Source organism: Pectinophora gossypiella, chromosome 25 (genome assembly GCF_024362695.1).
Source record: "Pectinophora gossypiella chromosome 25, ilPecGoss1.1, whole genome shotgun sequence".
Taxonomy (NCBI): Eukaryota; Metazoa; Arthropoda; class Insecta; order Lepidoptera; family Gelechiidae; genus Pectinophora; species Pectinophora gossypiella.
Genome location: NC_065428.1, coordinates 6433364 through 6444595, shown reverse-complemented (window position 1 = coordinate 6444595; position 11232 = coordinate 6433364). Strand labels below are relative to the sequence as shown.

Sequence of the window (11232 nt, the reverse complement as noted above, 5' to 3'; positions counted from 1 at the left end):
TATTGCTATTTTAAGTTCCTCTTGTGTTGTTTTGATATATTTTTTTATTGTTTTGTACGTCTTAAGTATTTGGCAATCCAAAATTACGAATTTGAATATTGATCGAATCGAAATAATTACATGTTTATTATACGATAAGCGAATACTCACAAGATGGTGGCGCGAATATCCGAGCGTTCAGCTGTGTATTATGACGTCACGAGCATCCTGTCATGTCATTGGTGAAAGGGGAATAACTAACCGTTAACTGCGGACTTACGAATACATTGCGTGTCTAGAATGAAATAAAAAATGACATTTTCACTATATCAAAGCAATAAACATCAAAGTGATTCATTATCATAAAGATGATTGTTGCGTGACAATCGGCAGTTGTTTTTATTTTCCTATTGCCTAATGAACACTTGGAATAAAGAATGAGCGAACTACATCACCAAATACATACCTACTTTCACGATGCATGTTTACGCATTATACTTAGGTATCTGTTTTCATTACAAACCCATTTATAGAATTTAACGGAAATCAGGAAAGGTACAGTCAACCAAAGTTAAATAAACATCATGCAAACCAAATGTTTATGCATTGCGTTATGTTTCCGTGCGTAGGAAACCATGCATCTTGCATCCTATGCAGGCGCCGCCGGCGGAGGCACGGACGGAGGGCGGGAGTGCGGCGGGAGGGCCACAGAGCAAAGTAAACTTTTTCAATTCAATCACTCACGAGTTAACGTCCGCGTGGAAGGCCGCGCGTTTCGTTGTCGCGTCGCGCGTTATACGAACGCGATGTCTTTTTGTTTGTCAACAAATCTTCATCAGTGCTTGGTGACAATATAAAACCCCTGTGTTTGTTTCATGATGTAAAGAAAGGTTTGCGGAAGTGTGCGCGAAGATGGACGGTGCGAACGCTGACTCAGACCATTCTATGACTTGGGAGGACTTTTTTGGTTTGTTGCTTTATTATTTTAAGAACTAACTTAGATGCATGGTTAATTAAAGTTCATATTAATTATTGGATTTATAGATATTGGACAAATCTAGGCTGTTTACTATACGAGTGTAAACATGTGTAAAAAAAATTAAAAAAAGGTAAAAAAAAATGGCGCGCTTAGCTTGTTTTTTTTTAAAGAGTGGTATCAAACCTCATAAAACCTCCTTGGTCGCGAATTTCCCGAGGCGGGGACAGGTTTATGCAACATTTCCCCTTATGGCAGTATGGACGCCCGCGCCGTGCCTGCACTCGTTGCATCGGGCGGCTCTACGGCCATTTATTAAACGTGATCAATCATTTTATGCTAAGAAGTACGTACTTACTTCTTTTTACACATTAAACGAGATAAGCTTGGAATTTTTATTGATACTCGTCTATCTTATTGCCCGAAAGGGGTTCTTTTTTCGAGGCTTCAATATTCCAGGGAATAATATATATATATACTTGTTGTGGCCACAAACATTTTTTATCAAATTTATAAATAAATTGTCGCCCTTGCTTGATCCTTTGAGGTTTGGACTCTAGTTTGCATTACACTATTTAACTTTAACTACACCTATACTGATAGGGATGCAGACTTCCACAAATAGAGATACATAAAATAATCATAAACAACCTATATACGTCCCACTGCTAGGCACAGGCTTCTCCGCTGATCAAAATAAAGAGAAGCAATATAGGTAACAACATAATTCTATACATAGTGTAATCCAAATATCAAGCAACAATTATTTTTATGTATGCTTCTGCCACTGCATTGTATTTTTGAATAATTGTGTACCCGAATAATGAGAGAATAGGCAATTACCTAACACGTAAAATATCGACAGCGCCATCTATATTATTTTTGGGGAACATAGCCTGAAAAGTCCCTTGTTGAATAATCTCCTCCATTTGAAGCCGGTAAATGAAACGATTTCTGTAGACTCCACGCAAGTAACTTTACAAGGTAAACTAGTACAAACAAGTACCTATACGTGGTCTTTATCTAGCTATCTTAGTACTAAATACTGCTCTCTACGTCTTAGTACTGCGGTACGACGGGTGGAGGTGGAGGCCCGGAGTCCCGACTTGCCAGCAGAGTACACAAATGAAGACAGGAGTCCAACAGTAAACAGTTTATTCTAGAAAATGACTTAACGGCCTCCGTGGTCCAGTGGTTGACCGTTGGGCTCACGATCCGGAGGTCCCGGGTTCGAATCCCGGTGAGGACATATCACAAAAATCACTTTGTGATCCCTAGTTTGGCTAGGACATTACAGGCTGATCACCTGATTGTCCGAAAGTAAGGTGATCCGTGCTTCGGAAGGCACGTTACGCTGTTGGTCCCGGTTACTACTTACTGATGTAAGTATGTAGCCATGTGAGGGGCGTTTGGCGGCTCAATAATAACTCCGACACCAGGATTGATGAAGCTGGTATTCCACCTCACAATTCACACGATAAGAAGAAGAAGACTTCACAAACACTTAACAAGGTATAAAATTAGAATGTAGGCAGTTATGGTTGGTTCATCATGTAGGTGCTCCTTCATCATTCATCATTTACATGCGGTGGAGCATCGCTCAGGTGCTTTTCATTCCATCATGTTGGAGTACTTAGGTACCTCTTTTACTCTTTACCATAGAAGCAATATAAGTATATTTTTATTCGGCAAACGCTACAAATCTTCCACTCTGCAATATTTTCTCACATTAAAACTTCATTAGATCGAATTACGTCCGAAATCTAAGTAGGTAGTTTGTTAGGGCTGCTACAAATTGAGAAAAAGGCTTACTTATTCTTTGTTAAAAATGTTGTTACAACGTAATAAGTATTTGTATACTATTTGATAAAAACGTAAAAATAATTTACCTACAAAGGCTATGGGCACCTATATATAAGGAAATTATATATAACGTATTCCACTCACAACCTTACCATATTATACTATAAAGTGTGTTAGTGATACCACCGTTCCAAATACTGAAGGGGATGATTCAGCTCATGATTCTGAGTTAACATCAAGTGGAATGTTCCGTCGTAAAGTTCATGTCCTATTTAAAATTATTTTCGATTATATACTTTTACGATGGCAAATTCCACTTGATATTAACTCAGAATCATGGTCTGAATCATCCCTCAAAGTTTTCGTTACGATTTCACTAACACCCTGTATAAGACAGCGGCAACAAAAAAAAAAAAATAAGTTACAGTGTTGTCAGGCTGAACTAAACTAGCATCTATTATTCTTAGATTTATAACTATAACATTAGACATTATAACACATAGAGCTGATGAAATATTCTCTTTCATGAAAAATAAATACCTATACCTATAACAACACGTTGGCAACCCTGCACTTAGCCTCAATAATAGGTACCTAGGCACTAATAGGTATAAGTAGGTACCTATAGCAAACCTACAAGAAGGTCACTGAAACATATGAGTCACCTAACAGAACTGAGGTATTCGGTCAAACACACTTTATTCACTAACAACATGATAGGTTGTGAAGATATTCTTTGATGAACCGTTATAATATAATGCTATGACGATTTTTTGCAGACATCCATTTAAATAAAAAAAAATGTACATTAAATTCGATAGCTCCTCGAATAATTAGTAGTTCGTTGGATAATCAATAATCATCTATGATCTATGACAGACAGGCAGAGTAGCGTCATAAGGTTTCTTTTTTCACTTTAGTACGGGTAGTACGGGTACGGGTAAGGTTCATCATATCCATCTTAGGACTTCATGTCAACAGTGGCTGCAAGTTGTCTTTGATTACTTGTGGGCTCTGCCCACCCCATTTGGGATTACGGGCGTGAGTTTATGTATGTATGTATGTACGGGTAGTTAAAAACGAATGTACCTTACTGCTTATACATATCCTAATCACAACGTCTAGAAGTTTCTAAATCTTGTTATAATTAGATACTAGTCCATTTAAAATAAAACTCGGTGATTATTTGTGTTGGCAATTTCAAGGAAGGAACGTCACGTCACTTTAAGAAAGAAAAACGTTTTGGCGGGAGTTTCGTCTGGGACTTCGAAGGAAAACAACAATAAGTGAACACGGAATGTTTCGTGAGAATTGGAGGTCCGTGTTGCTTTAGTGCGTAAACTAATAGACTAGTTTCTGTATTGGATTTTGCTTGTTATAAATCGTAGTATTCAATAATCGGTATTCGTTGTAAGATTGTCATTTATTACAATAAATTAGAGTATTATAATAAAGTAATTGGGTATGTTACTAATATTTTCGTTCTATTTTAGAGTTTATTAACATTTGAACACGCTGTTTGCTGTGGTTTGTTCTGTTCATTACAGAAAAACAGTTATTCGAAATAGGCCCGTAATAACTCGCATCTTATCACCAAGATAGAGTGCATATAAGTATAGAGTTGTTTAATGAAGCGATAATTTCCACTTTATCAACATTTACAGGATTAAGAAATATTTCGCTAATAGCCATTGTTTATTATATTTTTGTGTCGCTATTATAAAATTAATACGGGAACTGAATTAATGAAGTGTGCTTCCTAAGCATGGCCGATCGCCGGATGTTCTTAATTTGAAATTCGACAGTTGGCGCCTTTAGAGCCGACCAACAAGATTGTATATCAGTAGGCTAAGGAGTTGAATTAAAGCCTTTTTTCTACTCCTCTACTTTAATCTGGCATTTAAATAACCAAAAAGTCTAATATAAGTACATACATAATTAAACTCTTTGAAAAAGTGTACGCTCTATGGCCTATAAAAGCATTGTTAGTGTAACTGTACTATAATGTCACCAAAAAAGCATTGTTGTTGTTTTTTTTTTTTTTTTTTGACCTGGAAACTGGCACCTTTACTTCGTTTGGTGCCATAGATATACTATAAAAAAAAGTATACATTTGCCGCCATTTTCCCGCGCGTTGGAAAATAAATTGGAAAATTTTTGAGTTTCGTTTAAAATTACGTCGTCGTAGAAAAAGTATTGTATGCAACGTTGTATAACTAGGTCTAAAAATGCTCGTGGCGTCTCTTATTGCGATGTTCGCCAAGGCTCACATCGCAACTCACGCCACTCGCATTTTTTGACCCTTCTTATACAACTGTTGCATAAAATACTATTTAACGCTTTTATGGTCGCATATAATAAGAACAAAATGGTTGACCACCTGACGGGTTAACTTGTCGTTATCTAATTTTAGATTGAATTACGTTAAATTAAGGTTGCGCTTGTTATGGTTTCACCTGGGCGTTTTAAGTTCTTGTTTTGAATTGTCTACTTACTTAAATAATCTGATTAAATGTAATTATTGTATAACTACAGATTAACAAAACCTACTTACATACTCTTACATCTTCTATAGATAACCCTATCAGGTGTAAAATAAAAATAAAAAGTACTGTAGCCGTTGGTATTATTAGGAAGCCAGCTACACACAGTTCTAAGTTCATATCGTCTTGAGATGATAAAGAACTTTACGTGGAAATTAGAGCACTAAGTTCCTATTTAATACTATATTTTTATTAGGTGAAGGTATATATGCCTATGTAACTATTGTACTCGTAGTTGTGTAGCGCAGGGAGGGAGCATAATAACGGAAACATTATACTTTTACATGATTACGTCGATTTATTCCGATTATGCAAAACAGATACAATGCACCATGTTGAAGCCGTGAATCGGAAGGGAGGTAGGAAGAAATGTCACTTGCCATTGACATTATCTGTCACAGTATTGCCATGACGAAAAATACTTATAACAGTAACTATTTATCTCTCTATCCTGCAGTCAAATTAATGAAACAGTTCAGTACAAAAAGTGATTATATTTCAATAAGGTAACATTTTACAATCATCTCATAGCGCGGTTTTATTAGATCTGTCAAAGTACGTAATCTAGTGTTATGTACTGAAGACTAGGCAGTATGGTCTTATGATCTTAGCCTGACCCATAAATGGCAAAGACCTTGTATAGAATAGACGGATAATATTTTAGAGTGACGATCAAACTATCACAGCTCTCTTTCTTCCCTATGGAAACAATCTCTGTGGAAAAAAGAAACAAACATAGACAAACACCGCTGTCTAGAACGTCAGTGTTTACCGTTTTGAGATGTTGTGGTAGTCAGCTGGATACCAAACCTGCCGTTAGTTTTTTGGTGTTTTGGGACATTATTTTAACTTTTTATATAAACAATCTGTGAAATAGTTATTCATTATGAACCATGGCTTGCGTAGCTATTGGTTGTGAGAGTAGAATGGGTGTTATAATGGAGAACGATCAAACAATGTCTCACCATGGGTAAGTTATCGACCACATAATACATGTTTGTGTGCAAGAAATACATTACCTGGTCTGGTTTTTGTAAAGTTTATTGAGCCCTAAACACGATGCAGACGCATATTTTCAGCAAAGCCGTCACATTTGTACAAATAATTGATTTCACATTTTACGTTAATCAGCTTTGACAGATCATGTACCCAAAGTATTATAAGTAGTGTTGTCCTTTGATATCGATAACATAATATTATGTTTGAATGTAACATCTACATGTTGCGTTATTCTATTCACGTTTAATTTATTTTTCGACCTGTTTCCGATTTGGATGAAGATTACATAAAGATATTGTATTTTCCAGATTTCCTAAATATCCTAATTTACGAAACAAGAAATTAAGAAACAATTAGATTCAGACCATGAAACGAGATAATTCTCTCTTCTGAAGGACGCCTTCTCCTTATTTAAGCCTGTGCTAATTACATTTCGATGTATCTTGCTTTCTATCGAGCAGGATACCAAACAAAAATATTACATAGAGATGCAGTACCAACAATATTCACTCACATATCTCACATAAGGTGAGTTTAAGTTTAGTTATAAGTTTATAGATAAATTTGCAGCTATTTCGTTTTTGTATTCTACATTAGCATGGAAAAAATATTTCAATACAATACAATTATTCTCTATTGCACAAAATAATTAGTATGAATAACTATTTTGGTAATTACCTGTGATTATTCCTTCTATAAATAATTAGTATGAATAACTATTTTTGTAATTACCTGTGATTATTCCTTCTATGTGCAATGTGTAAACATGCAATGCTTGTGTATTTGTGTGCTCCACGTTAATATGTGCCATTCTTGCAGGTAAAGTTATAACGACCAGAGCCGACACTATACACTTCTAAAGAAAGTGAACAAGAGGAAATATTTTTTTTATCACCAAAAGTCGGAATTGTTCAGTGCTTCGTAGTCATTGTATTCTAACTATATTGAATAAAAATCTTATAAAGAAGTATTTGCTTTTATTCTTTAATCGCATTGAGATAATCCCCGAAATATACTAGAAGGTCGTCTACTTCTTGTATCGAGAGCCGATTCGATTTCCGGTCAAGTCAATGAAAAACGTGTATTTATTTTTTATAAAAGGGTAGGTATGTGATTTATAGCAACCAAAGGGTGGCCGCAATGTCGTATTAAAATGATACTATAGTATATGTGGACTAGATGGACCGTCCTCGACCTCCTCGGCCATAACACCTTGCGAAATGACATAGATTCAAAAATGATAAATTGACCTTTAACAAGTTTGTCCATGATAATTACGTTGAATAAGTGGTTCTGAATCTGTCACCGCAACGTACGGTTCTTCTTAGGTATCTTTCTATCAGGGTACAAATAGGTATCGTTTTAACTAATTTACTTGTGGTTCTACCCACCCAGGTATGGATACTAGGTCGTTATTTCTGTATTTAATTAATCATTCAATTTGTAATGTATATTTTTTTAGATCTTGGACTAACATGAAATATTTAGCCAATAATAATGTCGATAAAGACATGGAACGGCACTAGTGGTTCTGATACAAAAACATATACTATAGGTACGTTTCTATAACAAACCCGCTACACGAGTACAAAAGACGTTACGACGATAGTATATTTATCTCTTTTTAACTTATGACGGCTCATATGAGTGCGAAAGACAAAACCTATGTTTTTCTTTCGTCTTAAATGTGCTCCGTCTATTCTATACAAGGTCTTTGATAAATGGGCAAAAGGAAACAAAAAAGTAATCTAGTGTTGTGACGTGCATGAGCATAGTGACGTATCAGTCGATATTAGGTTGACCGATTATTTTCTATCTAACAGTATTAACGGAGTAGCTACAGTGATTTCATGATAACATGCACGAGCTTTAATTAACATGGTAGTACCTTAACCCATTCATTCGTGAAACATCATTATCCATCCATATTTTAAGCCAAATGCCCTTGAAATTGTTTAGCAGTTACAACATACTCAACATTTGCTATTATTAATTATTGCCCATTTCTTGTGTTACAAAGTAGCTTGATGATTCAATAGTCAAACAATGGTTTGCGAAGGGTTTGGCCCTTGTTTGGCATAGCTAAGGATTGTGGTCATTAGTCATTCTGGCGTTGCACCTGGGTTTGAAGCGATATCTGATTTATAGTGGCTTTTGTAAGGTTCTGGGACAGAGTTCGTAGTTTGGATTTGGATTGTGAAATGGTGATTGGTGGTACAGTCGTTTTAGGGAGCATTATTTCGTAAAACTGCGCGTATGCTTAACTTTGGTTGTAGTGTACGCCTGCGGTTGGTTTAGAGAGATGGTAACAGGCGGTCTGTAGAGAAGTGTATAGTCAAAAATAAATTCAGAAATTATGATTAAGTACTAAAAGAAGACAGATCTAAAGGTGACAAAAATCGTTTTCGTTTTTCTCTCTCTCTCTATTTAAGAGCTGCGCTCTTGTCGGTGGAGTAATCGCTATTACTCTCTTCTTCCCGCCAAAACCTTCACCTCCCGATACGACAATTTAAGTTATTTATGAATTTTAATAAAGAAGAATGTAATAATAATTGATACCATTTGTCATGTTTCTTTATGTCGTCACAGGTTGCTTTTTCATAAAAATTCCATAGTAATTTCCTGTAATGCCTGGTTTTCTTATATCACGTGTCAGACATTCAAACATTTATGTCAGACACACCGTTCATGTCAAACATATTGTGTCAGGTCGAACAGAACACAAAGCACAATAGTTTCGCAAGTTAAATACCGTAATAGTATGACCTGACCCGTCTCAATTAAACTTACACTAGATATTTGGGCTAGGTTTCATAATAGGCTATGTGACAAGAGTTGGCTAAGGATTGCAAGCAATGATTTGCTTTAATAGCTATTGTGACACTTTGATATGTAGATATTAATGTAGGTAGTTTAGTTACATTTAGGATAAATATCAGGCAATGTTAGAACCGTGGTAGCCCAGTTGGTAGAACGCCTCTCACTTTGAGGTCGCAGGTTCGAATCCAGCACAGGCCTAAACCAATAAATGTCGAATTTGTTTTCGAAGTCATATTTGGATCATAAATGATTATCACGTGCTCAGCGGCGAAGGAAAACATAGTGAGGAAACCCACATTCCCGAGAAATGCATTTTCGGGGGTATGTGACTTAACCCGTATTGGGCTGGTTTTCCCTTCGCGGGTTGGAAGGTTAGACAGGCAGTCGCTTCTGTAAATACTGGACCCGTCTAATCTTCAGGTTAGGTAAGCGGACCCCGTGAAAAAAACGGGGTAATGAGGAGATGGTGATGATGATCAGGCAATGTTCCACTTGAAACTTTACTTACAAGTATAGTGTCATTCAGGGATGTATATTCTTAAAGAGAAAATTAAATTTAAAACGTCTGAGTCGGATAGGATTTGATTTGACACTTCAGTACCTACTACGTTAGTTTTATGTCTGTGTTTTTGATTTGATGTAGAAATATAATTATTTACGTCGCGAACCACCTAACCTAGTAAACGAACCGCCATTCCTGTGTAACAGCGCAATATTTCAAAGCGACAGTGTAGTGGCGACTCACGCGCAAGCGAATCTATTAACTTGATCCGTCCTGCGCTTGCGCCACGCTCGGCGCCAACATTGTCTGACATACATCTGTTGCCACTTTCATTACTGGGATAGATTACTGCTACTGTGGCTATCGACCACAGACATGGATCTGTATTACTTATTCTAGGTACTTACCATTTATTATTTATTACAAATGGTAGGTATATATCTTGTTCTTCCTCTATCGTGTGGGTTGTGAGGTGGATGACCAACCTCATCAACCCTGGTGTCAGGGTTACTATTGAGCCGCCTAAGGCCCCTGACGTGACTCATGTAACGACTACGTACTTACATCAGTAAGTAGGAACCGGGACCAACGGCTTAACGTGCCTTCCGAATCACGGATCATCTTACTTTTGGACAATCAGGTGATCAGCCTGTAATGTCCTAAGCAAACTAGCGATCACAAAGTGATTTTTGTGATATGTCCGCACCGGGATTTGAACCCGGGACCTCCCATCGTGAGCACAACGCTCAACCACTGGACAACAGAGTCCGAGAGGAGGTTAGAAATGTGACATTTTGTAGACGTGTCCGGGTATTTGTTACTCGGTTTTGACAAGACAAATCTGAAGACTAAATTGGAGTTTCGGAATAGGATCATGTGTGTGACTATTTATTTACCGCCTCACCAATAAAACAGCCAAGGAAACATCGATCGAATTATTTGATAATTGGATTCAATTTTGCTTGGCTGTCACTTGTTTATTCCTTTTTTAAGTAAGGCGGTATAAAAAAGTCATAGCTGTATACAGCCTTTTTTTTCCTATTATGATTGTAAAGTTATAGCACTATACTTCACAATCATAATAGGAAAGAAGAACGTACTAAGTATATAGCTTCTGCTAAGAGCAGCGTTATTTGGGATGAATAGTTCTATATTAATTATTTCGCCCATTCCTAATTTAAATATTTATTCTCATGAATTTTTAAAAATATCAAGGAGTTTGTATTTTTTTTAAGATAGTACCATCTCAACACGAATCCTCACGAAACGGAAGCTGAATGAGATAACATAACCATATTGCTTTTCAATTATACCTTATGAAGCGTATTTCTAATGGAAATGTTGAAACTTTTGCATACTCCCTAGCGAAGTCAAACGCAGGATAAAATAAAGTATGCATAAAACTACAGTGGTGGGAGGGATATTCGAACAGTAGGGTTGCCAGCTTAAATAATGTTGTTTTCTAGGAACGTCAAATACAACCCAATTTACTTTATTGCATGCATATACCTATAAAAACAAACGTAATAAATATTACAGCACAATTGGAGGTCTTATTGCTCTACAACAATTTCTATACACCATAGGCAGACGACCACGTGTTTCAGTGA

General features: G+C 36.5%; 1 protein-coding gene across 1 annotated transcript in view; it reads left to right on the top strand.

Annotated features, from left to right (window-relative positions):
• Positions 1-731: 731 nt before the first annotated feature.
• Positions 732-11232, top strand: part of LOC126378016 (uncharacterized) — a 154124-nt gene continuing 143623 nt past the window's right edge. The window contains exon 1 of the mRNA XM_050026052.1: positions 732-946. Coding sequence (XP_049882009.1) covers positions 892-946 — 55 coding nt within the window. The 5' untranslated portion in view covers positions 732-891. The remainder of the gene's footprint in view (positions 947-11232) is intronic.